Source organism: Apiospora phragmitis (genome assembly GCF_038363925.1).
Source record: "Apiospora phragmitis strain CBS 135458 chromosome Unknown utg000007l:2111988.0-4706623.0:1.0-2598199.0, whole genome shotgun sequence".
In the NCBI taxonomy this organism is placed as follows: Eukaryota; Fungi; Ascomycota; class Sordariomycetes; order Amphisphaeriales; family Apiosporaceae; genus Apiospora; species Apiospora phragmitis.
In genome coordinates, this window is record NW_027117406.1 from 1,267,100 (window position 1) to 1,294,823 (window position 27,724).

At 44.0% G+C, this 27,724-nt stretch overlaps 10 protein-coding genes across 10 annotated transcripts; 7 read left to right on the forward strand and 3 right to left on the reverse strand.

Moving 5' to 3' along the window:
* Positions 1 to 310: 310 nt before the first annotated feature.
* On the reverse strand, positions 311 to 1,178 carry PG994_008008 (putative thioredoxin; the record flags this gene model as incomplete). The annotated part of the gene is made up of 3 exons (XM_066859417.1): positions 311 to 472; positions 568 to 1,007; positions 1,100 to 1,178. 3 exons carry the CDS (start codon positions 1,176 to 1,178, stop codon positions 311 to 313), a joined length of 681 nt encoding a protein of 226 aa, XP_066714904.1.
* A 2,595-nt stretch (positions 1,179 to 3,773) lies between these two features.
* Positions 3,774 to 4,483, forward strand: PG994_008009 (uncharacterized protein; the record flags this gene model as incomplete). Its single annotated transcript, XM_066859418.1, has 2 exons — positions 3,774 to 4,237; positions 4,321 to 4,483. 2 exons carry the CDS (start codon positions 3,774 to 3,776, stop codon positions 4,481 to 4,483), a joined length of 627 nt encoding a protein of 208 aa, XP_066714905.1.
* A 6,018-nt stretch (positions 4,484 to 10,501) lies between these two features.
* Positions 10,502 to 11,814, reverse strand: PG994_008010 (uncharacterized protein; the record flags this gene model as incomplete). Its single annotated transcript, XM_066859419.1, has 2 exons — positions 10,502 to 11,107; positions 11,329 to 11,814. 2 exons carry the CDS (start codon positions 11,812 to 11,814, stop codon positions 10,502 to 10,504), a joined length of 1,092 nt encoding a protein of 363 aa, XP_066714906.1.
* Positions 11,815 to 13,534: 1,720 nt separating this feature from the next.
* Positions 13,535 to 14,974, forward strand: PG994_008011 (uncharacterized protein; the record flags this gene model as incomplete). Its single annotated transcript, XM_066859420.1, has 3 exons — positions 13,535 to 13,956; positions 14,066 to 14,662; positions 14,725 to 14,974. 3 exons carry the CDS (start codon positions 13,535 to 13,537, stop codon positions 14,972 to 14,974), a joined length of 1,269 nt encoding a protein of 422 aa, XP_066714907.1.
* A 379-nt stretch (positions 14,975 to 15,353) lies between these two features.
* On the reverse strand, positions 15,354 to 15,785 carry PG994_008012 (uncharacterized protein; the record flags this gene model as incomplete). The annotated part of the gene is made up of 1 exon (XM_066859421.1): positions 15,354 to 15,785. One exon carries the CDS (start codon positions 15,783 to 15,785, stop codon positions 15,354 to 15,356), a length of 432 nt encoding a protein of 143 aa, XP_066714908.1.
* A 781-nt stretch (positions 15,786 to 16,566) lies between these two features.
* Positions 16,567 to 16,866, forward strand: PG994_008013 (uncharacterized protein; the record flags this gene model as incomplete). The annotated part of the gene is made up of 1 exon (XM_066859422.1): positions 16,567 to 16,866. The coding sequence occupies one exon, from the start codon at positions 16,567 to 16,569 to the stop codon at positions 16,864 to 16,866; it is 300 nt and encodes a 99-aa protein (XP_066714909.1).
* A 469-nt stretch (positions 16,867 to 17,335) lies between these two features.
* PG994_008014 (uncharacterized protein) lies at positions 17,336 to 18,776 on the forward strand (the record flags this gene model as incomplete). The annotated part of the gene is made up of 4 exons (XM_066859423.1): positions 17,336 to 17,478; positions 17,574 to 17,967; positions 18,018 to 18,188; positions 18,477 to 18,776. 4 exons carry the CDS (start codon positions 17,336 to 17,338, stop codon positions 18,774 to 18,776), a joined length of 1,008 nt encoding a protein of 335 aa, XP_066714910.1.
* A 667-nt stretch (positions 18,777 to 19,443) lies between these two features.
* Positions 19,444 to 20,700, forward strand: PG994_008015 (Dehydrogenase citC; the record flags this gene model as incomplete). The annotated part of the gene is made up of 2 exons (XM_066859424.1): positions 19,444 to 19,564; positions 19,658 to 20,700. The coding sequence occupies 2 exons, from the start codon at positions 19,444 to 19,446 to the stop codon at positions 20,698 to 20,700; spliced, it is 1,164 nt and encodes a 387-aa protein (XP_066714911.1).
* A 5,496-nt stretch (positions 20,701 to 26,196) lies between these two features.
* On the forward strand, positions 26,197 to 26,523 carry PG994_008016 (STE family protein kinase; the record flags this gene model as incomplete). Its single annotated transcript, XM_066859425.1, has 1 exon — positions 26,197 to 26,523. The coding sequence occupies one exon, from the start codon at positions 26,197 to 26,199 to the stop codon at positions 26,521 to 26,523; it is 327 nt and encodes a 108-aa protein (XP_066714912.1).
* Positions 26,524 to 27,093: 570 nt separating this feature from the next.
* On the forward strand, positions 27,094 to 27,696 carry PG994_008017 (uncharacterized protein; the record flags this gene model as incomplete). Its single annotated transcript, XM_066859426.1, has 1 exon — positions 27,094 to 27,696. The coding sequence occupies one exon, from the start codon at positions 27,094 to 27,096 to the stop codon at positions 27,694 to 27,696; it is 603 nt and encodes a 200-aa protein (XP_066714913.1).
* Positions 27,697 to 27,724: the final 28 nt, after the last annotated feature.

Below are 27,724 nucleotides of genomic sequence, written 5' to 3' on the forward strand. Positions count from 1 at the left end.
GATGGTGGGGGCGGTTGAGGGCACCGAATCGACGCTCCGCCGGCCAATGTGACGCCAATATGACCAGCATGGGAGTATTAGTGCATCCCATAGACGTGATTCTGATGCTATAGTCCTGAGAAGAAAAATGCAATCGGCCGTGAAGGGAAATCTAGGCCAGTTCAAGCACGCAAACGATACTATGCAGCGTAATAAGAGCTTTAAGTATGCAACACGGGATCGTGAATGGTCACGAGCTATGGAATCGAATACAGCCGCCGAATCAACCGAACTCCTTTACCACCAATTGTATCATCCCAGCAAAGATTGTTTAGCTACCGCCCAGGTCAGCCAGCGTCCTCACGCCACCAGTTGGACGTGCTGCTTCGCCCGGGCCCCCGACCTTCTTTCCGCCAGTTCCCCTGCCAAATACAGCGTTACTCGGTTTGTGTACATTGAAGTCGGAGTTCTCGGCAGCCTTGTAAGGATCGAACTAAGAAGAAGGGAAAACACGAATAGCGTTAGTGACATGAATTGCGGAAAGCGATCGCTGGCGTTTCATGGGTGAAGGAACGGGGCCTTGCTTACCGAGAATAGAGACACCCAGTAGAGGCCGAAAAAGGTCAAGATGGCGTTGAAGAGACCGAAGGAGCTGAATTTCCAAGGCCGTGAGAGTCTATGTCCGCCGCTGCCTCGGGATCCCGCGGCGCCGGGTCCGCCGAGCGTGCGGCCGGGGGTCTTGAAGACGGCGCCCTGGGCACCACCCCCCGGACCGGCCAGCTTGACGGCCTTCTCGACGCCGGCGGTCAGGGCGGGGGGGTTGGCGCCCTGTATGGTCTCGATGACGGAGCCGCTCTTGAAGATGAGGAAGGTGGGCATGGCGCGCACGCCGTGGGCGCTCGCGATGGGCTGCTGGTTGTCGACGTTTACCTTGCAGAAGGTGATCTTGCCCGGCTTGGAGAACTTCGTTGACAGCGACTCGAACGTCGGCGCGACCATCTTGCAGGGTCCGCACCAGTCGGCATAGACTATTGTTTCCACGCCATCACATGTTAGAGAGGTTTGTTTGTTTGACACCCAGTGGCAAGAAGCGCATTGATTGTTGCTGGAGACTACGTACAGTCGGCGACCACTATGGTCGAGGAGCCCAGGATGCGTTGCCACTCGCCCTGGGAGGAAATGTTGACGGTCGCAGACATGTTGCGTGAGAGTCTCGTTTATTGCTTCGCGACAAGAGGATCGTTCGGACTTGAGGGAGCGTCGTGGCGTAGATTGGAGAGGGTTTGTTGTCGGTTGCGATGATGCCTAGAGCTGGTGGATTGCTAATGATAAAGCCGGTCCCGCCTCCAGATAAAGCTGAGGTGTCCACTAAACATATTGCCCCACCTCCGTGGTATATCCCCCCATAATTGAATATTCCTGGGCTGTGAATATTCATGGACTCGAAAATGTCATAATGTGCACACAACAGTTATATATACTAACAATTATGGATTTGAGGTACCCCATCCAACTGCAAATTTGTCGCCAAGATAGCCACCGTGGCTGTAGGTAATAAGAGTTCCCAGTCATCCTAGATAACTCCGCAGTATCTCTCGTCAAGCCTGAAAGGGGTGGTATTGGTGAGTGTGACATTGCTCGCGCTCGGTCCCCGACGCCGGTGCTGTACGTTCGTCCTCCCGGAAAGGGTGTCTCTATTTCGACGGCAGCACGGAAGGGGCCGTGGTGACTTACGAGAATGACTGTAGTGGCATCGATAATGTTGAAAAGTACAACAAAGCTGGCTCTATAAGAGTGTATTTGAAGTCCCGCTCGGGTCTGAGAATTCCATTCAGCCAGCACGATAGTTTTGAGTGGTCTTCGATGGAATTCGAACGGGGGTTAATACGTGACTGTCCTGAGTGTTGTTCCTTCTTGACCCGCATCGCCAAGTTGTGATGACACGCCTTGAATTACCTGGTGGTAATGTCAGCCGTATTCGAGTATCGTTTACCACCGTATGGGGGGGAAGGGATGCACCGTTACCAACCTACCTTGGCTTTAAGTATTTCAGATTAATACTTTTTCACTTCTCACGTTTTAGCACGGGAATCCTAACGTCTCCATAACCTGGAGAAATACTCCTAGGAGCGTTCAATGTCAGCCGTTTCCGTGTGTCAATGAGTATTAGAGGGCAGCCAACTTAAGTTGATTACCTTGAGGCATGTGAGATATACTGTAAATCGAGGGAGGAAAGATTAAGTAAATAGCTATCATGATCGTACGGCCAGTTCTGACCTGGCGTATAGAAAACAAAAGGATCGGCTGTCTTGTCATCTATTACGTGGAAGATAACGAACACATTGCAGTGCAAGAAGGTACTATAAATATAAACACCATTTCCCAGCCCCTCATCCATGATGATGAGCACGAATTCGTCCACTCACTGTCCTCTGGTTGCTGGCCACCCACGACCTTGATTTGAATATTCCGACACGAGCTATCATCATTCTGGCAATCTTCGGCTGTGTCCATCTGATAATCAATTTTGCTTAATATGGCTCTTCATGAACGACATGGGCAGCGTAGTCATCAATCTGCTGGCCGATTTCGGCGCGAAGCCTCCATTTCCTAATCATTACCAGCGACACACAAACATACCAAGCAGTTGTTGCTTGGCATGATGACGCTAGAGGGGCATTGCATCTGCCGTAAACCCGGAGATGAAACCAACCGTGGTATATAAAACCTCACGCATTTACCAAGCATACATATAAGCGTATTCCAGGCTAATAGCCGACTAACGGCGGCGCCGAACCTGTCAGCGGCCTGGTCTCTTTGACAAGCCGAATGTTCATTGCAATACAGTACTACATAAGGGAGCCAGCCTGCCAGCCCTCTCTACTAAGCTCCGTGCCGTCGATCATCGATCTTAGTGCTACTCGAGTCCAGCCAATCAGGCCATACCGGAGCACTGCCCCGCCATGCTGCTCTGAACCACAGGCCAGCCGCTAGTGACGACAGAGGGAGAGAGAGAACGGTCGCAATATGGCAGAGAATCAGGAAAGCTGGAGGCTGGGAAATTTAATGCACAGAATCGTCATAGCAAGATTTCAGGCTTGCGGCCCAATACCTGGTCTGCGGGAAAGCCACAAGGCTTGAAGGCTGGGGAGATGTCTCACCTGTTGCGAACCTTGTCATGGCGGAACGAATTCTCCTAGCGCCGTTGGGGAGAAGGGTTGGGCTGTACTACATAATATGAGACAAACAGGAACAAAGCAATCAAGGTTGTCAGGATGTGTCACTGCTAAGGGATTTGCATGAGAAGGGTCGAGCTTGACAGCTTTCCCCAGGTACAGTATATCCAAGGGATCGGTCGATCCCTGGATTGGAAGATCACCAGCGGAAGGTTTTCGAGAAGTGGATGCCGGCCGCTGATCCAAGCATGCGCGCCAAGGGTAGAAGCCGCCCGGTACAGCTCCTACGTCAGTATGCACGGCATCCGGCTCGCAAATGAATTTTGTCTGGACCACGCACACATGGCTACACACGCTACGCCTGCTGGCAAACGCGGCACAAAATCAACTTTCAACTTCAGGTGTTTGTGACGCTGTGACGAGTACACTCGTCATCATGACGGTGCCGGCCTTTTGAGAAAAAAAAATCTCTATGTGTACTTATATGACTCTGCCGGTGGTCAGTTGTATGTGGAAAAGGGGATTATCAATTCATCTTACCCTGAAAAGTGATTATTATACATATCATTTGATCCTAGTTATCAATAAATGCACAAAGCGTTACCCCAGCCAATCAACATGTCCTACCTTGCCAAGTTCCGAGCCTCCAAGACGAACCGGATGCTCCAGAAGATTGCACGCATTCTGCAGTTCATCTCGGCCATCGTCTCGCTCGGCTTCTTCTCGACGCGTCTCAAGGCCATCCTGACCCGGAGCCACGACTATAACAAGTCCGATGGCGCGGTCGAGGGCATTTTAGCCGCCGCCTCCCTCTACAGTCTTCTCGCCACCCTCGCGCAGTTCGCCCTGAGGCACGGTGCTCCCAAGGTCCTGCGCTGGCTGCTCGTGCTCATGGATGTCCTCTTCATCGGCGGCTTCATCGCAGTCGCCGTCCTCACCCGCTCCAACGGTGGCCCTTCCGGTGAGCACAAGGGAGCTTGCGCCAGACAGCTCGGTATCAATGGACTGGTACCGCAGCGTGTCCGTGACCAATTCCACTGCAGACTTCCCCTTGGCACCTTCGTATTGGCTATTATCAGCACGTAAGTCACCTCTCATGCCGCGTCATCATGACTACATTATTCGTATGAAAGCTCCACAATCACTGATAGTCATCTCTTTGCAGACTTCTACATGCTTTCACGGCCATCTTCCACGAGATCCACGACAAGGTCTCGAAACACAGAGCCTCTGACAACGAGAACTTGCACGACGAGGGCCCCGGTGCTCATGGCCACATGACTAAGGCGGAGAAGAAGCAGGCCAAGCGTAACGGTCTTGTCCACTAAGTTCCTCTGAGCTATTGATACCCACGGGATTTTGTTTCCACATCCATACGAGGCATTCTGGCCATGAAACGGTAACCAAAATCGCGATGAAGTAATTACTATAGGTATATAAAGAAAATTAATACATTAATGTCATGTTATATACACTTTTCGTGATGATTGACATGATTGTATTATCAGCCCCCAAGCACGGTGAGCGAGTAAACTGAGGTAACATCGTTAGATAATACGTCTGCATCTTATAGGTAAGTCTTATCGGAGACGAGGTCTGATGCATTTGTAATATCAACCTGGGAAGCGCGTGGCGCTAAAGACGTATGACATGGAAATTTCTGATATTATTCGCATACTAAGTTGTCAAGTCTGAAGACAACAAGAAAAGGGAACGAAGAAGAAAGGGAGAAAAGAAAAACCGGAAAAGGAAAAGGAAGGATATTCAAAATGTATCAATAATGATAATGAATAACAAATGCTCCAGGAGATAGTAAATTTGTTTCGCTTCAGCAATTAACCTACTGCTATTAGATTTATTTTAGCTAACCTCATAAAAAGGAAAGTATACAATAGATACTAGGATAAAACATTAATATATTATATACATAATAAATCTTTTACTAAAAGCCTACACGGATGCGTCGTTACTTTAATTTGCGAACATAGTATATCGTTATAACAGTGTTTAGTAGTGGTGGGTCTAGAAAAAGGGGAATAACGATCTAATTACTTGAGTACTAAAAAGCGTTTCGAAGTAACCTAAGACGAAAAAATTATCGATAACTCGATCGAATTATTAAATAATTAAAAACAAACCTTATTATTTAAACCTAAAAGGTCGAATTAATTTAACCGAACTTTTATTAAGGGGACGCAGCTAAGGCGTTACGGTATAAATAATCTAATAATTATTAACGCCGGTCGCGCCGGACTCGCGTAGAGTTAATATTATTTACGTAATAACGTCGCGGTATATAACTAAACGCGCTAAACGCGTCCTAATAATAAAAATAGATCGAAAAGAGGTATCGAAAAAGGATTTAAGTATTTAAAGAAACTAATCGCTAATTTAGCGGCCTCTAAAGGGATTCGTAAAGAGATTTTTTAAATAATTAAAGAACTTCGAATTAAAGCGACCGAGTTACAACCGCACCTTAATAATAATAATAACGCGCTAATAACCCGCGGGGAATTATAAAAAATAATTTAAAAAGCCGTTACTTAAGCTACGTAGGATTTTAAAGCTATATAAATTAAGTCTTAAGCTTAAATTATATCCGCGCCGCGTAATAGCGACCCCGCGGCTTAATAATCGAAAATTATTATTTTAATACGCCGAAACCGCGAAGTAATAATTAAAAACGTAAATTAATTTAATAATATTTAAAAAAGAGGTTAATAAATATCGTATAAAGCGTTAATACGGTAATTAAAAAAAGCGAGGCTATTGTGACGAGGAAGTTATCGAATAACGATATTATTTTTATTTTTAAAAACGAAGCGAAAATATATATAAAAAAATAATAAATGAATTTTAAACGCTTTTAAACGTAACGCGTAATTTATTTATAAAGAGCTCGTAATAATTATAAAAGAGATCTTAACGAAGAAGCTACGAGATATTTATAATAAAGCCGCGTTATTATGTAACTTATTTATAAATAAATATAACCCGAGAAAAATTTCGAAATATAAGCGTAGTTTACCGAAGAATTCCGAGGTATATTACGCCTCCCTTATTTTATATATAAGCTTTATTTAAACTACGAAAGATTTATATAATAATAATTTAATATAAAACTTTAAAATCTTTAATTACGAACCGTATAACGCTAACTTCCGTATTTAATAATATTACCGCTATTATAATTATAGCTACGTAACGAAATATTATCGGAAATAGTAGCGATATGGCTACTACTTTATAATAGTACACCTTAAAAAAACTAGGCGTACCTTTAAAAAAGACCACGAGGTAAGAAATATTATATTAATTACGGTAAAGAATATACGGCGTAAAATTATAGCTGCCCCGTAGTAACCTAATAGAAAGAGCGCGTAAAAAAAGCCTATATTTACCGGCTATACTAGTTCGAAATCCGTAATATTAATAATAGCTCGGTAAGAATAAAGCGTTTATTATTACCGGCGACGTTCCTTATTAATAATAAAAAAGGGTATATAATAATTTCTTAAAAAAGAAGCCGCTTACGGTTTAATTCGATAACGAGTAATTAAAATAAAGAGATACGCTCGTAAAGTTAACGTAATACTACCGTTTTTTTATTAATATAAAATATTATTATAATTTTATAATTATAAATTTATAAGTAATGTATTAAAACGTTATAATATTAAAAATAATAACGATATTTATTTTAATTAATTAAAAAAAGTACGATATATTAATATTATAAAAAGTATAAACGAACTTTTATACGTAAACTACGTATTATTTAAAAATAATTAAATATTAAATAATTTATAGCGAAGACCGAGTAATTATTTATATATATAAACGTTCCGATATTATTAAATTAAAAACTAAGGCAGGCCTTAATTAAGTTATTATTATAATACCGATAAGAAAAAGTAGCCGCTTTATTATATAATTTATATACTTACTAATTTAAAAAACTACTCGGTAATAGAGCTTTTTAAGCGACCTCGATACGACCTCGTACCCCGGGCGATACTTGCTCGTCGGAAACTTTAATATATATTATTTATTTTAGAATATATACGGTAAGAAATTATATAGGGTAGATAATTTTCTTACTTTTACGGATTAATAAAATTTAAAATTAGTTACGTTATATAGAGAAATTACGAAATAATGTTACGAATAAAGAGATTTTATATTAAACTTAGCCTAAGTAATATAAAGAATAATAATTTTATATAAAAGAGATTTTAATTTAAAAGGTTTTAATTATAAAGCGTAAGTTATTCGCGTTAAATTAAAAGCTAACTCGTTACGAAGTAATAAAGCGAAAGTAGAAGGATAGAACTAGATAATATTAAATAAGGGGTTAGTACGAGCAGAAACCGGAATACGTTTAACCGATATTATCGAGTTAATAAGCCCAGAAGAACTAGATTAAGTTATTAATAACTTTATAAGCGATTTATAAAAAATTACCGATATAATAGCGTTAAAAAAGACCCCTTATACTAGTAAAGGTACGCCTTAATAATTACCGGAGGTTTAAAAAGCGTAGATTATAACGAAATAACGATACCGAGCTTATTTCGCGATACCTTTATAATATATTTAAAATTAATATACCGAATTAAAAACGGATTTAAAAAGAATCGTTTAAAAGGCGAAAACGAAAAACTGGCGTTACGTAATCGTTACTACCTTTTACGACTTTAAAACATTTTAATAGCTTAAATAATAAGCTTAATTACGGAGCTGGACGTTAATTATAAATAATAGGTATTTTAGAATTAAAACGTAGCGAAAGAGCTGTTATCGAGGCGTAAAGCTATAACGAAAAAGCTACGCTTTTTTCGAAGAGGTTTTTCTTTAATTTAAAAGCTAATTTTATAGATTTAAATAACGTAACGAACCGCGCCCCTAGCTTTATTTTTATTAAAATAAAAATAACGGCTAAAGAAATAAGAGATATTATTAAATAAACGGGATTTTAAAAAGTTTTAAAAAAAGACGTTTTATTTATTAACTTTTTTAAAACGTATAAGGAACCCTTTTTTTAGACGTTAGCCGGCTTAACGATTACGAGCTTCCAGCTTACCTACTTCCTTAAATATTTCTATACGGTAAAGGTTATCGTAATTTTAAAACTAAATAAAACAATAATTAAAAAATAGATACTTAATAAATGAAAACCTATTTTATTACTTAATACGGTCGGGAAAGTAATAGAGACGGCTATAAACTGGCGAATTACTAAAATAGCCAAAAAATGCTCGCTTTTATTTAAAAATTAAATAAAGAACAGGACGTAACGGTCTACCGATCTAATTATTTAATTAATTACCGACGTCGTCCGTATAACGTAATAATAAAAGAGCGTCGTTTTCTTTTTTTAGTTCGATATTAAAGGCGATTTTAATATAATTAATTATAAGAAATTAATTATTATACTTCGCGAAAAGGGATTACCGGATTAAATTTATTAATAAATCGAGAGCTTTATTATAAATAAATAGGTTTATTTTTATTTTAATAATAAATCGTTAAAAGGGATCTAATTTCGCGTTAATATTTTATAAGGTTCTTCGTTATTATTAATCTTTTTTATTCTTTATATTATTATTTTATATAAAAAGCTAAAGGTTTACGAATAGTTTATTATTATTAAGTTCGTAAACGATATAAATCTTGTTATTATAAAACCGGACTACGTTACGAACTATTATAATTTAAAAAGAGCGTAAGAGATTTATAACCGCTAAGTATATATAAAAAAGATAGAGTTCGAATTTAAAAAAAGCGAGCTTATTTATTTTATTAAAACGCGAAAAGTTTATACGCTATAAGTATACTTCGGAAACGCCGTTATATCGCTAATAATTTTAATAAAATTCTTTAGTGTATAGCTTTATTAAAAATTATAATAAAAGGATTATATTTTAAAAATTAAAACGAAAATAATAACTTAAATATTAGTTCTTATTAAGCTCGTAACGTTAACGTAAAGATATTCGGTACGAAAAGCGAAAGAGCTCTATATAAAAATAATACGCAGCGTATTAGTATACGGAGCGTCGGCTTAGTATAAAGTGGCCGATATTAAAAAAAGGCTAGCCCTTAACTTTATAATAATTTAGAACTCCTGTCTCCGGATCGTAATAAAGGTATATAAAGTAACCCCTTAATACTACCTAGAAATTAAAGCGGTAGTTCCTCCCCTCGACCTTTATTTAAATACGAGGGCGGTTAGTTTCGAAATATATACGGAGGTTACCGAGAAATTGTAGCTCTTACGTAACGTTTATATAAAGGCGGTAGAAATTATTAATAACGAATAAAGCGTAAGGGAAGAAGAAATAAGAGAAGTTTTAAAAAGTTATTAATAAAGTTTTTATAACTTTATAATTAAATAACGCTTAATTAATATTAATTAAATAATAATTAAACGGTTAAATAATTAAATAAGCGCTTAAAAAAAATAAGAATAAAGATAATTTTATATTATTATTTTTATATAAAGCCGCCGCGAACTAATTATAAAGTCGCCGCTAAACTAAAAAGCGTGCCGTCGTTATAACGATATGTTTAAATACGAAGCGTCGGTTTTAATATAAGTACGTATTAAAAGAATAAGGCTTAAATCGTTCTTATTTACTTATTAGGTTTTAAATATCCCGACGCCGTTATATAATTACGGTAAAGGGCGGGAAATAACTAAACACTTAATCTTATATTATAAAGATTTCGAAAAAAAAAATTTAATTAATAAAATAATTAATATTTAATCCGTTACGAACTCGTTACGATATAATAACGCTTATTATAAAAAAAATACGGCGAAAGTTATTATAAAGTAACTTTTATAAACCGATTAATTATCGCTATATAAATTAATAATAAAGATCGGGGGACTATTTTAACTTAAATAATCTCTTTAGGCTTTAAAATAAAAGTTATTAACCTAATAGGTGAGAACTAGTATAATAACGTCGAGCACGTAAGGTAAGTTTTTTTAATATTAATAGCGTAGATTTTTAATCTAGTTTCGGCACGGTTTATTATACAAGGAACTAGGTAGATATACCGAAAGCTTTCGGCCTACGGCGTATTATTAATAATAATAATAATAATAATACTTGAGTACTTAATGACATCTGTCTACAGAGCTCTAAGAGCCTAATATGAAAAGGAAAACTCGCCAATCCCTGCCGCCGTTATATCCTCTACGAAGCAAGAGTGCATCGTCCACAGCTCTGACAGTTCGCACCACTTGTTCCCCCCAAGCCTCGCAGCTCTACCACTGTTCGCGAAGGTGCCTTCCGTCTTTCTCCTCCTCCACCACGACACGACAAGTAGCGCAGTCATGCCTTCTTCGGGTGAAACCGAATGCGGCGGAGCAGCCGCCTCTTATCGTTTATGGTCGTGCGCATGTGCAAGAACCGCGAGTTGTCCATGAGCAGAACGACATTCTCCTTAAAGACGTCATCCGGCAAGCGCAGCCCCTTCGTCTCCGGGTCGTCCAACAACCGCTTCAGCTCCGCAACGGCAGCATTAGCCGCCTCATCGCCCGGCTTGGGCGGGTCCGGCAGGATTTCGGCGCGGAACCGCAACAAATAGTGACCCGTCGCGGGGTCGAGGTCGAGCAGCTTGCCGCGGTTGGTCGCGACGCCCTTGTAGAACTCGTCGGGCACGCGGATGTCGAACTCGGTGCGCAGCAGGGCCGCGACCGCGGCCGGGCTCAGCGATGCCATCAGGGTTTGCGCCGGCAGTACCCGGAACACGCCGCCGCCTAGCCGGTCCGGGCGCACGATGTGGAAGCCGAAGAAGCGCTGGGGGCGCGCCTCGTACGAGCCGTCCGTGTGCCATGCGAACTCGCCCACGCCGTGCGAGCGGCTGTGCGCGCGGCCCGCGGCTGTCGCGCCCGGGCTGGTGCTTTCGATGCCTTCGGGCTTGGGGGTGATGTCCCACTGGGAAGTAGTGTAAGTAAGCCGTTGCCAAATTTCACTTATCTGTACTTGGAAAAAGAAATGTCTGATTTCAAGTAGTAACTATACGTAAGTACGATACTACTTAGAGTAGCAATAGTAGTAGTAATGCTACATGCGTGGTGGGAGGGATGGGGTAGTATAAGGGGACATTTACTACGGTGATAATAATAACGATAGTGATGATGATTTTCTTGACTTACAAGGGGGCCTTGAGTGCTGGAGTGTGAATCCGCTTCAAAGTTCATCTGCTTCACCAGCTCGACCAGGAAGTCGCTCTTCTCGTCCTCGAAGCCCAGCTCGATGGCGGCGACACCGTGCTCCAGCAGCGAGCAGGACACCATGTCCCGCATGCTCAAGCCGACTTCACGGGTGGGCGCCGAGAAGCGCGCCCCGAGGGGGAACTCGAAGTACTGGTCGGCCGGCTGCTGTTGCTGCTCCGACAAATTTGCTTTGTCCTGGTGGAGTATGTTGGGGAAGGACAGGACCATCTTCCTCAGGAACTCGGCGTCGCCTGAGCTGCCGGGCCCTTCCGCCGCGCAGTCCATGGTCATGGCAGGCTTACCCTGCGCGGGTGACGAGCTAAGGGGCCGGCTTAGAGACAGAGAATGGCGTGACCGCACGACGGGACGAGCGAAAGGGCGCGTCGAACGCGCCAAAATATGCATAGAAGATTTCATGGCAGCCATGATTTGAAGTGTTCTAAAATATCTCCTCTGAAAAGGGATAGGGCTATGATCTGTTGGCCCTCTAAGAAAGAAACTGAGGTTTTGGTCGTGAGCAGGCCCCCTTTAAATATTTCTCATCTTCCGAGTTTGAGTATTTACCGATGCGTATAATCACATCGATGCTATCTTGAGAGCATCTGTTACGTTGCCTTTCCGTACAGCCGTTGGAGAATCTATCTGCCTGGAGGGAGCATCGAGGCCTAACCAGTCAGATCATTTTTGCTGTTATCGTCGCCAGCAGTTTGGTTATGCGAGTTGGATATTGCCTTGGGAAGCACAATCCGGAGGAATTACTACTGGTTTAGATAACTTATATGCATGTGATCCTTCTGAAAAATAAGTCTCGACCGCTCCATGGTGACGTTGAAGTTCACGTTGATTTATTCGTTCGTGTTGATTGGGCAAAATCAGTTCAGTATGAACCCTTCAGGATCCCGCGGAAGTCGGATGAGGAGGCGTTGGCAGTTGCGGTTCACCGGCAGTGATGCAGAAACTCTGCCAAGAGCCAAGAGGTAAGACTGGCCTTATCTCGCGAGATGAGATTATGACTTACACGTTACCCCCTGAAAGTTTGCTGATTGACTTATACTGTTTCGGACTGCAGATGAGGTATTAACATGACGTTTTCACATATGGACTACTACGAGCGTCCCATTTGAAACATAAAGTGTTAAAGAAATAATACGATAGAAATATGCGGCACCTGAGTAACTGTGATACAGTTCAAAACGACAGTGGTATGGGCGACGCATGATGTACTTATAGTACATATACGCCAGGTCTCACGTACAAGAGTACGAAACAGACTTTCAGGGGGCAACGTGTGCCTACTGTCTATTACGTTTGGTGAATTCCGGTATACGAGAGCGGTTGGCCGAGACTCAGCGTCGTGGGGGACCGGGGGTCTATTATCAACTGACCAACCAGATTGCACAGCAGAACGCTGCAGTAGGGTCACATGCAAACAAGGCCCTTTATGACCTGGGCGCAAAAGGCCGGCGACTTCCCCCTTACGATAACAGCAAGCCATTACGTAGCGGGACTTAGGTCATCGTGCCCTGCATGCGCACGCACAGGCAGATGATGGGCAATGCGAAATCCGCTCCCGCTCTGCCGACTTGGCTATGAACTTGTTTAGAATAAGCATCCGGGAAATCAGAGCCTCCAAGGGTCGCATTCTCCTTGGCAGGGAAAATAGACAAGGGAAAAACAAGGAACAACTCGGCTCGTGCTGATCCCTGATAATCACCGTTGTTTGGATTGGACAGGTCGGCAAAATCGGCGACGGATTCAGGGATGCGCCCGGAGAAACCTCTCAGGAGAGCCACTACGGCGCGTCATTTTGTGATGGCGCGCGGACCGCATTTTCGCAATTCTTGGGCGAGGTGCATGGTTGACTCCATTATCGGATCTTCGGGCAAAGCCCAAAAGTTCTTGTTACGTGAGCATCTAGGAGTATTCCTGTCGTGTCTGTATCTGCAAGCAAGCGTTGAGCCGAAGTGAATAGCACCCACGGTCAGGCTTGCCCCCCTTTTGTGTCCGTCTTCTTCTGTTGTCGTGATGAGATATTGCATAGATTCTGGCTGAAGAAATAGGGCCTCATATTTTCTCGTATCATTCAACAGAGCCAAACTAATTGCTTGGAAATTGGCCCCTCCGGATCTATAATACGCCGCACATCATGGAAGCATCGTCTACCCACCCGACTGGCGAGACCAACGTAGAGCCCCCCAAGAAAACGTTGCCCTCCAGGACTCTGTCGTTTGCGTGGTGGTTCGCTCGTGATCAGTGGTTTATAATAATGCTCTTGATACTCATCTTGGTGGCCTCACAAGTGCAGGCGCCCAACCAACAGCTTCGAAAAACCGCGGTACAGTATTCTACCGTCACTGTCATATTTCTCATCAATGGCTGTACCGTGTCCACCGCAGTCCTGATGCGAACCCTACGGCTCTGGCATCTCCATGTCATGATCCAATGCGGGTGTTTCCTCTTCACCTCGGCCACGGCGCTGGCCGTTGTTCAGGCCGCCGCGACCAAGCCAGGGGCCGTGGACGCTGCCCTCCTCAACGGGTTTGTGGTTATGGCATGTCTCCCGACTGCGTGAGTGGAACAAGGCTCTTTTCCCATCCGTCTCTTCGGTGTTTTTTTCTGCGGAAATCTTATTATATCCAGTCCCCGTCGCTCAGCTCATAAACTGGCGTACAAATAGGCTCTCTTTCAATGTAATCATGACCAAGAAGTCCAACGGAAACGATGCACTCACTTTGACCGAGTCCGTCCTAGGAAGTGTCATCGCTCCCGCCTTGTCGACCGTTCTGATTACCACGTACGCATCGATCGACTCATGGTACACCGCTATCCTCCCCAAGGCGTCGACAAATGAGTACAGTCTCATCTTTCAGAATATCTTCAAGCAACTAGGCTTGACTTTATTCCTTCCTTTGGTAGGTTTGCATCCCGTCCAGCCACTCCAACTTAGCCCATCGCCCTCCTTGAAAATGCATCGTGCACGCGCTAACGAGGCACCGCTGCAGGTCGTCGGCCAGCTTCTGCAGTACTTCTTCCCCAAAGCCAACGAGAAGGTGATGACCGCTTGGAGGGGCAGAAGACTCGCCTCGTTCGCCCTGCTGGTTTTGATATGGTCAGCCTTCGACGGCGCTTTTGCCTCCGATTCCTTTTCGACTCTGCGGGACACCGACATCGCGTTCCTGGTTCTGGTCGACATTGGCCTCCTGATCTTCTGGATGACGGCGTCGCTCTTCTTGGCAGCTCTCTTCCTCTCGCGGGAAGACGCCATCGCCGTCGCGTTTTGCGTCCCCACCAGACACCGGCGCTGGGTGTGCCGCTCGTTACTCTGATTTTTTCCAGAGTGTCAGATGTGGTGGCTACGAAGTTATACCTTCCCATGATTATCTTCCAGTGTGTTCAGACCTGTCTTTGCAGTCTGGCAACGATCCCGCTCAAGAAGTGGCAGGCCAATCTGCAAAAGGCTGAGTCTGGAGACGAAAGTGTTTTGGAGGCCAGCACGCTGCCCGACGGCGAGGAGACAGAGCCAAGATTAGAGAAAGATGGGAAGTTCAAGGCGATTATACCGGCATGGCTGCGTAAAGCAATCTAAGCTACTGATCCATTGGATATCCCTACCGTCTCGGTGCCGAATGCCGCACTTATGACCAATTGCTTTACTCTCCCTAAACTTCACTTTATAACTATAAAGCCATAAAAGCTAAAACTGATTACTTCAACACCACCTACGACCACTTTAAATATTAATGAACCTTGAACGTCATTTATAAACGCGGCTGTGTTTGAATTACAAAACAGGAAGTGTCCATCCAGTTTCGAGTCTAAATATTTAATGCTTGAAGTCATTTTCCGTCTTTATTCTAGCGCTTTCATCGTGTTCAATACACCTTAGGTTGAAACCAAGGAATCTACTCTCTACATCCCATCTATAGCGCTGGCCCCAAAAGATACGACGGCGACCGCTACACCCCCTATGGAAGCCACCATACCGGCGGCGGTGGACCACAGGACCTTATGCCCAGCCAGGATAGCGTCCACGCCGCCCCGCATGACCTTGACGATGAAGTCCCGATGGTCAGGCGGCCCTGGACGTCGCGCAGCTCGTGGGCGTTCGGGTGCGCGTCCGGGCGGCCGTTCAGGGTGAACTTGACGAGGAAGGAGCCGCCCTGGCCCCCGCCCAGGCCCGATCCGCCGGTGCCCAGCTGCAGCTCGGCGACTTTGGCGCCGCGCTGGTTGTTCGGCAAGCCAGCGGCGATGTCTGACTGGCGGAAGGTGTGGGGAAAGGATATAGCGTTGGGCAGGCTTATGTGGGCCCAGAAGCCCGCGGGTTCATCTTTGCTGATTTCGTCGATGGTCAGCGGCATCCCCTCCGGTAAGGCGGAGATGAAAAGAGGGATGGTCATTTTTCCAATACCCATGATGAATGGTGATAGTGCAAAATATCAGTTGGGATGTTGTGTAGTCTAGCGAGGAAGTATTATGACTGGCCTCATTCAACACACGGAGGGCGATCACCTCGCCCATATATAAAGAAGCTCCTTAGTATACGCTATTCGAATAGAAGGCCGCCTAAAATACTTGGGAGCCCGTCTCGGCATGGAAGGCAAGAGCCCATGTCTGGCCCATGAGAACTTCGATGAGCCTAGGCCCGCCACAGAAATCCAGGGACGCTTCTAGACGTCTGCTATTGGTTGGGTCCAGACCGAACTATGGCTATCAAAAAAGTGGCCATAGCGGAACATGGGACTCGAATACCAGTCATTGCTAAGCTGAGATTGGGTAGTCTGTCTCATTCGGGGTTCTCACTATTGGTTTGTGCCGTGCGCCACACGATCAAGCTGAAAATACAACACGAATCCCTGCAAGGAACACGCCCATTAATGGAGGTGCTGAGCCTACGTATAAAGTGAATGCCCACTCCACATGAAGAGAACGGAAAGAAGTAAACGAAAGAACCGAAATCCGAGCTCTACCAAAGTGTACTTTTATGCGGCTGTTCATTTTTGATGGGATTCCTTACGCCGGGAAGGGGGGTTATAATAGCTGAACATAGGGTAAATGTCTCAACTCCCTTTTTCTATTGTTTTTCTTAATACACTTACGGTACATTTGGCGACGGCTCATTCCCCCTACTCGGCGCTCCTTGGCCACGCGCCGGGCCACATGTGCAGCATAGCCCTTACAATGGCCGACCGGCCGACCGTCGTCTTCATGGGGGTCGATGTGTGCCATCACACCGGCGTGCTCCAGTCCTCGGCGTATCTGCCGCTGTCGCCGCCTGTGGTGCAGATGGCGTGGAAGAAGAACCACTGCGCGCCCTTCTTCGGGGTGGCACGGAATGACCTCTTTCCGGACCACGCGGCGTCGACAGAGAGGGTGCCCGAGTTTCAGGAGCTGAACACCTACGTTGTGTGCGCGCAGTTGACAGTAGTCCAGCTGAGGAGGGCATCGATCGAGATTACAAAGTCCCGCACACTCTCGTAACATCGTCGTTCTTGAAGCATGAAATAAAGCAATTGCCACTAGAAATTGCTGATTAGAGGTGATCTGTACATTAGGATCGGAGATGCAAGACTCAGTAACAATTCATCGCCTGTTTGGCAGTCTCCAGAAGTCCGATAATACTGTCCTTATAGGATTTCCATATCTCTGGAAACACCAGCCATTTATCTGGGATGGGCGGCTCCTCCACGCCTCCCTGCATGCTTCTAGAAGCAGGGGGGTTCTGGTTGTTGGTTGTTGTTTCCAGGGTGGCATGCATTGATTGAGCCGTAATAAACTGCCGTAATGCACTGAGGTCACTTTCCCCTCCCCCTTACTTCCGTTTCCAGAATGATTGCTGTGTGACGTGCTTAAGACCCGATATCAAATAGAATGCCACCTCTCATCGATCCCCTCCCCAATCCCATGCTTCAATCATCTCTCGAACACCCACGGTCCTGCTTACATAAGAATGCCGCCAAGTAAAGGGGATACAGACACGTCGTCAGCAGTGCTGGTTGGCGCCGCGGATGTCGATATACAACAGCCCCAGACCATCAAAAGCGAAAGTGGACCGCAGAGCGAATACGCATACCAGCGTGACTACCGCTTCTGGTCCATTATATTTGCTCTGTGTACTATGCAGATCCTTTGTTCGCTGGAAAACACCGTCGTGGTCACCTCCTTACCCACAGTTGTCTCTCAATTAGGCCTGGGAAGCAACTATACGTCTGGGTCACCAACATATTTTTCCTGGCAACGTCCGTTGTGCAGCCCTTCACTGGCCAGCTCGCCGGCCTCTTCGGCCGCCGCCATGTTGCCCTGTGCATTGTCGCATTGTACACGCTCGGCAGCGGCCTCGCTGGCGGTGCCAATGGGGGCGCCATGCTGATTGCAGGCCGCGCCGTGCAGGGGGCCGGGAGCGGAGGCATGACCGCCATCATGGGCATTGTCATCTGCAACCTGGTGCCTCTCCGGCTGAGGAGCAGCTACCAAGCCATCCTCGCCATGACGTACGCCGTCGGCATGGCCATCGGGCCCGTCGTCGGCGGTGCGATTATGCAACATACAACTTGGAGATGGGTTTTCTATATCAACCTCCCTGTCGGCGGTGTCTCTCTCGCGCTGCTATGGCTCTTTATCGTGTCAAATAGAACAAGGAAACCAAGACATGGGATAAACTCAAGCGGATTGATGTCGCGGGCAACTTCATCTTGGTGGCATCCACAGTATCTGTGCTCATCGCGCTTACCTGGGCCGGCTCCGTGTACCCATGGTCATCTTACTATGTCCTCATCCCGCTCATCATTGGTCTCGCTAGACTCGTCGGATTCTTTTAGCTTGAAGGCTCAACCTGGGTGCCGGAGCCCGTGATGTTTGTACCCAGCAGCTTTCCTTTCCACCCCCGCATCGTGTCGTTCCCCAGTCGTCCATGAATGCAGCGCTAATATGATCACGTCGGTAGGCCGCTTCGACTTTTCGCAAATCGTACTTCGGCAGTGGTATATGTGAATACCTTCATTATATCTATGCTGAACTACTGAATTTTCTTCTTCCTGCCTCTTTATCTCCAAGCTGTTCAATTGTCAACGCCCACTCGGTCAGGCGTACAGATTCTGCCCATCAACTTGATTGCAGTGCCCGGCGCCGCTATTGGAGCCGTTGCGCTCACCAAATGGGGGCGATACAAGCTGCTACACAACATCGGGTTCGCTCTGCTCACGGCTGGTGTCGGCTCCTACACCGTACTCACCAGGCGCTCGAGTACTGCCGAATGGGTCTGCCTCCAGATCCTCCCCGCCATTGGCGCTGGCATGGTACTAGATACCCTGCTCCCGGCGTCCCAAGCGGACGTGGAGGAAAGCGTAATCGGTAGGGTTGAGGATTCTATATTGCGATGGGGGCAACCATAGTATTTGGATTTCGATGTCTAAACTGGGGCGTTCCAAGATTCTTCGTCAACCATAGACTCAAGATTGATGTAAATCTCAGCCAGCCTCATAATACAGATTCGCGAATGGTGCAGCTGATTCAACTGTTTCCCAAAACGAATATTCGCACACACACAAACATGTTCCATGTGACTGACGATATTTGCTGACAGTTGCAAGTAAATCCCAAGCCTAACGAATATGTTGGAAATGCATGCGCGCTACGAAGCTTGAGCGGATCCCGCCATCTGCCTGCGTGTTCCTACGATGTATACTACGCGGAGGAGGTTGGCTGGATAGCGTGTCTGGAAGGATACCCCTGCACCTGCATAACGTATGTTTTTTTCTCCCTGCTACCCCTTGCGTCGCCCAGCCGCCAATCACTCCCTTTTACAGGGTTTGATGCTACTGTCATTAACTAACAATAACCAACAGCCAACGCCTGGAAGCCCCGGAATATATCCGCGAAAGTGTCGTATCTGGGGGAACCCCTCAGCTTTGAGGGCCCAACCTGTATTGATACCAACTTATATCTGTTATTTCCTGGATCTTTATCCCTCGTTCCCAGACAGACGTCAAGACTTGAGGTTTTCCATCTTACAAACCTTTCTCGAGATCTTCTATCACCTTTCAGCAACACGTCGCAATAATGTCTTCAGAGACCTATGACGTTATTATCATCGGCGGCGGCACTTCGGGCCTCGTTCTGGCGAATCGCCTCTCCGAGGACCCGAACCTACAGGTCCTCGTTCTTGAGACAGGCCAAGATCGTGCCGGAAACCAGAACACGCTGACTCCGGGCGCCTGGCCACTGCTCACCAACTCTGCAGCGGATTGGACCTTCCCTACGCTCCCCTAAAAAGACCTGGGAAGGCAGATCGTGGTCCCTCAGGGCAAAGCCTTGGGAGGTTCCAGTGACATCAACAGCTTCCTCTTCACCTTGGCGTCCAAGGCGACGGTGGAGATATGGAAGAATCTGGGCAACGAGGGCTGGCACTATGATGCGTACGAGAAGGCGCTGAAGAAGGTGTTTACGCTGCACAAGCCATCGGGCGTGACCGAAGGCGAAGGCCCAGTCCAGGTCACGCTTGCTGAGCCCCAGAGTCTTTGGGAGAAAGCCTGGATTGAAGGCCTGGAGTCGGAGGGGTTTCCGAGGACTGATCCCCTCTCTGGTCGTCTAGGCGGACCCAATATCGCCCCGGAGACTATTGATCCCAAAACGAAGCAGAGGAGCTATGCTGCCAACGCGTATCTGGATCCAGTCCGGCACAGACCCAACCTGACAATCCGAACAGAGACTACCGTGACGAAGGTGGTACTCGCAAAGCCTCTATCAGGCGGCGATGCTGTGGCGAAAGGGGTACAGCTTACTTCCAAGACCGGCGTTACCCAAACCATTGGAGCTCGCAAGGAGGTTATACATTCTGCCGATGCCATTAACTCACCCCGATTCCTCGAACTCTCAGGGATAGGTGGTGCTGAATTGTTGCAGCGCCTGGGCATCGATATCGTGGTTGATAACCCTCACGTCGGCGAGAATCTCCAAAACCACGCATTTACCGGCCTGACATTAGAAGTGCGCGACGATGTGGACACGCTCGATGCATATTTCCGCCAGGAACCCGAAGCTGTTGCCGCTGCTATGCAGGACTACGGCACCAAGGGTACGGGTCCGTTGAGTACGAGCAATTTGCTAAACATGGCCCAACTGCCGGTTCCCGAATTATGCACTGAGGATGGGCACAAAGTAGTCGACCAGCTGCTGCATGCCACGGATGCATCTCGCTCTCCAGCGACTACAGCCGCCTTCGCCGTCGCGCACCAAGCCTTCGTGCGCTCCATTTTCACCACCCCCTCGGAAGCGGTGGGCAACTACGCGACCAAACCCAGGAGCTTGCTGAGGTAAGATGCCACGCAAAGAAAATAACGCAGAGACCATGAGCTGACTTGTATTTATCTAACCCCAGAACCGCGCAAGAGGAGCAATGCGACACCAAGCAATGGGAACACGCGAAAAGCTTACTGTTCTGCTCGGCGTCGTCCTTGGATGCTTCTAGATCAATTCGGCTACCCACGCCAACGTGGCGAGAAGTCGGAATTGTCTCAAAGCAGCTAAATAATGTTTCTGAAGGGTCGGTTATGCGAGTTCCATGTAGATGAGCTCAAGTCTCCCCTGGGGAGAGGCTGGATGACCCATATTGGGTGTCACGAAGAGGCCCCGATGCGATGGCTATCATGCACAAAAGCATATCGGCTACCTTCTTGGATGTGGAAGGAATAGAGGCGCCTGGCATGAGCTCTGTCTGCTATTGGATTATGTGCAAACACATACTGTCCCCAACACGTACAGATACACTCCGTAATGAAAATTGGAACGGACCTCTAATCGCATAAACCTATTTGAGCTTCCCTGTAAATGTTTAACCCTATGCTCTCAAGTAATTAACGGCACCACTCCAACTGGCCTCACACGTGACGATAGTAAGGTGTCACAAGTTAGAAGTTGAACGTGTGATCTCGCTTATTGAGGAGATCGGCTTGGGCAAGTATCCTATTCTTTCACATTCGCCGGGGTTTTAACTTGATATATTCTGTATGTTCTTACGCTCAACCAAACAAGTCGACGAAACAATTCTACCCAGCTCCCCGTCCATTCGTTGGTATGTTGAGTCGATCCATCTTGACCCAGACTTAGGAATCGTCCCCTGGTTTCCCACCATCTACTTGCTATTTTCATTCCACGACAATAAAACGTCCAAGTCACTCAACACGAAGGTCGCTGAGGACATGATCAAGAAGGCGATCTAAGCTTCAGAAAGGGTCGGTCGCCGACCTCACTCCCATAATTCGGGGCATCCTGAGCGGTTTTACCGGCCTTTTTGGCTCTGTGCTCTTCCCCGCAACTTCGAGAGATATCAAACACGATGCGGCATCCAAGGCCTGCCCCCATGCTTCTAGAGGGAAGGGCCCCTGAACTGAGCCGCGGTGGAAAGCGGGGGTTGTAAGGGATGCTGCAGCGACAACTCAGAACCCCTGCATATTATCACAACGATCCGGGGACGCACTACGCGCGCATATGCATGCTCTCCATTCATTGGCCATAACGCTGCATATTCAAAACGGGAACGTTACAGCGCAGACAGATATGAACTAACACAATACCGTGCATGCTACTGCCACCTACCCCGGATTATTTGCAATTGTTCCAGCTTACTCTTCTTCCAACTCCCATAATATTATCCCTATAAAGGACCTCTTTAATATACGTCGATACCCTTATTCGAAGAACTCCAGCACGGCGTCTTTTAAAGATTAAACATAAATTAATATTCCCTAGATATTTCTTAAAACGTGGTTTATATTAATAGCTTCTTATTCGATCTTTTTAAGTATATTACATTATTTTTTAATTATAACGTAATCTACGGTTTAATTAAATATACGGTTTAATTAAATACTTTCTTATAATTTTTTATAACTTATACTTTATTCTTTATATTTTTATAACTTATAATAATAAGCTAATAAAAAAAGAGCGATATATAATTAATATTTTAAACGCTTTAAAAAAACCTTAAATTAAGTATATAAGCCAGCTAACGGTGCTACGGTCACCCCATGTAACGGCGACCCCTAAATTTAGATAGCCCTTAATAATACCACATATAAATCAGTATATAAACTAGTCAGCTTTTAATTTATAATTAATTAAATAATACCATCGTTTTCCTTTTCTTTTCCTCTTTTTAATAGGCCGTAAACTTGACGAGTTAGCACTATAACGCGCGATTTAAGATGTTATAAATAGCTCGTTAATAAAACAAGCCGCCGAGAAGCATAATATCTTTAGAATAACTTTAAAAGCTCGGATTTACGGCCGTAAAATTATAAAACAACGGAATAAATCCTTCTAAGCTTTAATAATAGCGGAAAAGTCTTAGATCGTAACTTAGTACCTTATATAATATAATTTAGGCTGCTTACCGGCGTACGTTATTTTCTAGATATTCGCTTAACGAATTTTTTAAGTTAACGGGATTAATATAATCCTCGGTAAACATTAAATTAAAAGATTTATTACTCGCTATTTATTTATTGATATTATTTTTTCTAAAAGGATGGATTTCTTAAGGCTTAACGTAACTTTCGTAGAAAAAATTATCGAGTTTTTCGAGCGGCTTAATAATCCTATTTTAAAATCGATCCCTCCAGAGTTTCGGTTTAATATCGACGAGATTAATAATTAGCTCGGTTATAAAACGAATATAATAATTATTAAACCTATTAGAATAAAAAGAATATTAATTATAAACTCTTTTAACTGAAAATAAGCTTTTACGGTTAAATATAATAACGCTTTAAACCGAGCTTTGCCTCCTTTTATTATATTTAAAGGTTAATAGGTCCAGTAGTAATAATTTCCGGAAGAAGAGGACTCGTTAACGGATACTATAAAGGATTAAGTCTTTACGGCATCCCTTAAAGGCTAGATTAATAAAGAGCTGGCTTTAGTATAGCTAAATAAGGTTTTTATCCCTTATATAAAGCCTGAAAACGAGGACTAGTGGCGGCTTATTATCTTAAATAATTACGCTAGCTACGTAAGCGAGAATTTTATTATAACGTGTTTAAAATATAAAATATAACTTCTCTTTTTTCCGGTATACTCGTTATACCTATTATAACCTTTAGATCTTAATCCTTTTAATATATTAAAAAATAACCTTATATTATATAGGGTTTAATAATATAAATATAAATAAAAAAGACTTTTTTTAATATTATAAACTAATTAAAAAGTTTATTTTTTAACTGTATATAATAATTAGCGGCTAAGCTGTAATTAATATATTCCCTCGTAATATTAATAAGCTTTTTAATAGCCGGAACCGGAGGATAGAAAATTAAGTAAAGGCAGGACTATTTAAACCTCCCCCCGATATTTTTAATAAATAATTCTCCTCTATAGCGTTACTAATACTTACGACTAGCCGTTAAATTAAAAAGTTAGCGGATATGCTTAATAATAATAATATTATTTTTAATAGCGTAACGCGCCGGGTTTTATTCCGGAAGTTTTAAAAAAGTCTAAGTATTTTAAACGGCTAGATCGGCTAATTAGAACATGAGAAGTTAGTTTTAAAAAGTAATTTAAAGAAAAAAAAGAGGTAAAAAAAAGAAAAGAGTAATGCTTAACCTTAATTAGAAGTTTATACGTATACGAGATACTATAGTAGTTAAGAAGGAAATAAATAGCGTTATATTAAAACCCCAGGCTATTACTCCTTTATCGTCGGCGCTGGAAGCCGTTATAATTAAATCTAACTTTAAATTTAAGATTAAAAATGTTATAAAAGCGTTTCGAGACTGAAATAATATTTTTAAGATTTTATATTAATTTTTAATTAAATTATTTATATTATTATTATATAGTATTATTGTTGGTTTTTAAGGTCGCCGTTGCATGGGGTGACCGTAGCACCGTCAGCTGGCTTAATCCGTAGTATGAATATATAATATCCTTTATATAACTTTACGTTACTAGTATCGCGGTGATATTTTATAACGAGATATACAGTTATTAATATAAAAGCTTACGAATTTCGAAGAGTGCTTAATCGTATAATATATAATCGATCTAAATTCGCGATTATTTCCGCCTCGAATAAGTAGTATTAAAAATATAGCGAATTAACTATTCTATTAATGCGACGCGGGATATATCGGCGTTAATTAAGCCTCTAGCTTCGTACGACGATAACTAGACTTCTAGACGCGTTTTAATCGAAGAATTAATTATTAAAAAATCCTTTATAAAAATCCCGACGCGTATCGCGCGTAGTTTACTTTTATACGGAATATAATTTATAAGTATAAGATTTAAAAAGAGGATATTTATAATTTCGACGAAACCGGCTTTTTTATAGGTTAAATCTCGTCCGAAATAATCGTAACCACTTCTAATCGATACGAGAAGCTTAGGGCAATTTAATAAGAGAATTAAGAATAGGTTATAATTATTTAAGGCGTCGGATTATATAGTTACGCTATCCCTCCGTACATTATATTTACCGAGAAATCGCACCTCTTTTTTTAATATAAAAACAGCCTATTATTAAAGGATTAAGTAATTATAGTTATTAAAAACGGTTAAACTATAAATAAAAGAGGTGAGGACTAGATTTAATACTTTAATAAATATACGAAGTCTCGTATAAAAAATATTTATCGCATATTAATCTTTAAAGGCTATAAAAGCTATTATTTAATAATTTTCGAGCTCTATTATAAAAAAAACTCGATTATTATACTTTATATATTTTCTTATTTATTATATAAACTCTAACCTTTTAATATCGGCTATTTTCGTACATTAAAAAAGTTATACGAGAAAGAAATCGAGGGTTTTATATAAGGGTATTTTATTTATATCTTAAAAGAGGACTTCTTACTAGCGTTTTAAGCGTTTTAAGCGATTTTCACCGTTTTAAATATTTAGGGAGGTTTTTAAAAAGCAGGACTTATACTATACGATCTAGAATATATTATTTTATAATTAAATATAAAACTATATACGTTAACGCCTCCGGCGACCTCTTTTAATTTATTTATACCTTAAGAATTAAAAACCTTAAATAATTTAAATAAAGCTTAGTTTTAAACCGAATATATAAGAAATCAAATCGCGCGGTATTAAAATAGCTCTTCGGTATTACTTTTTATTAAACTTGACTATATTGCGAAAAGTATAACGCAAGTTATATATTAGCTCGTTCTTTTAAAAAGTGAGGTAACCGTATTACGAGAGGTAAATAAAATGCTTAGCCGACGCCGCCGTATAAAAAAAACGGCTATAAAATAGAGGATCACTTCGTATATAAACTAAAAAAACCTTATAGTCTTAAAAGGATATTAATAGATAGTTATAAAACGAATCGCGGAGGAGGAGTAGTTGTATAAGAACGTTTAGAACGCGCTTATAGCGCTATAAAATCTACGGAAAGCCCGGGTATAATACTCGTACTTGTTAAAATAATATAGAAGCGTTTAACGAAAACGATTCTAAATAGTTTTAATTAATTTTAAACGTAATAGTTAAATAAATTTATATTTTATTATACGAGGTCTTAAAAAGTGTTTAAATAAACCGTGGACTACGTTATTCTCTCTATATCCTATCGGGGTAAATGCCGAGAATATCGTCAAGCATCCTTCCAACCAGCATCTCGTCTCCGCATCAGCCAGTCATGGTCCACAGGTCCTCGATATCGGTCATGTGCGTTCAGCGGCGGGCAGCACCACACTTGCCACCTTAGGGCGAAACGGGGACGTTCTTGTTGAGGGGTTCAGCATCTCCAAGATCCAATGCACCTTCGAGATCGTCCCGCAAACCAACGTCATCATGTTCTATGATATGTCCAGTCACCAGTCGAGCCAGGTCTTTGGCGACAAGGCGACGCCGTTTCGACCGGAGCGCGAGCGCAAGGTAGTCGTGCAGCCTGTGATGAACGAATTCATTGAGATGGGCGGCCGGGACCGCGACCTCGTCTGTTTCCGGTTGCTATGGGCATCACTGTATTACGATAAAATCGAGGAGCTGATTAAGACGAGAGAGGCCACTACGCTCGCAAAACATCCACGGCTCACTGACACGGCGGGGCCGTCTAGAGAGATGACCAATATTCAACGCTTGTCAAATGCTTCAACGGCGAAGGACTCGTTATTGTAGGCGACGGGACTCTTGTGGATATAGACAGTTATTGATATCGGACGTGAACCATTTTGGGACTTCATCTGGTACAGCAACCAGCAGGCTTTAGAGTATGTTGGTGTGGCCTACCGTATTGGAACTATGGTATTATCTATTGAATTGATAAGCTTTGAAAAGCAATGCATCGCAATAGCATGTGATGTTGGGTTAGGCATCTTTTTAGGAATGGATGAAGCACAACGACCCAACAAAGATCTGTCGCTGCTTCATCGTTATCCCTGTCACTAATTGTCTCCCAACACCGCCCATGACGATAGCTAAAAAGAGCGTAAAGTGGTTTGATATTACGAGCGGTGTTGGGAAGCGAGCAGACAGGAATGAAGATCAAGCAGGGTCAAATATTCGTTGGCTCCTTGTGCTTTATCCATTCCTGAGATGCCCAACCTAACATTACATGCCAGAGCAACGCATTTCCTACTCCTTCCGAGGATAAAGAACTGCATTCGTCTCATCTTCACGCGACAAGATTCATCATTTAGCTCCATCGTCCCAGACATTGCCCCATTCTCCCCCCCCCCCCTCCAAGCCATGAACGACACTATTCGAGGCGACGGCCTCACGACGGTAATCGCAGAACCGGTGGAGTTGGCCAACAGTTCGGGGCGACGTGGTCGTGCACGGGACCATTCCGGGGATTCCCCGCCTTCATACAGACGCGGGCCATCAGGCGACACGACGCAATTCCCAAGTCTCACTCCGCCAACCGAGGAAGAGCGACGCTATAAGAAGCGACTTCTTCAGCTCCACCTAGAGTATCATGCCGCGCTTCCTCGCGAGCAATGGTATGCTGAGTCGATCGAAGAGGCATGGCGAATTGTCCAGGCAAGTGTAGATGACGGAACTGACCCACCCTACCTGCCGTCTTCAATAAACAAGCCGCCGCAAGATAAGATTGAGCTTGCATTTGATGTTATTACAAGACAATGGAAGGCGCGAGGCATCTGGGATGACGAGTGGGAAGATGCACCACCTGGTTTGGGATGCTGGAAGCACGAAAAGCCTTTTGAAATCAAACCGGCGTCCGAGCCAGAGGAACATTTGGCCATGCGTATGCGCGACCGTGAGGCATCACGCCCCTTGCATCAATTTATCGACCACGTATCAGCAGAGCGTGACCGAAGCCGGGGCTAGTTGAGGCCTGAAGGGTCTGATGCTGTAG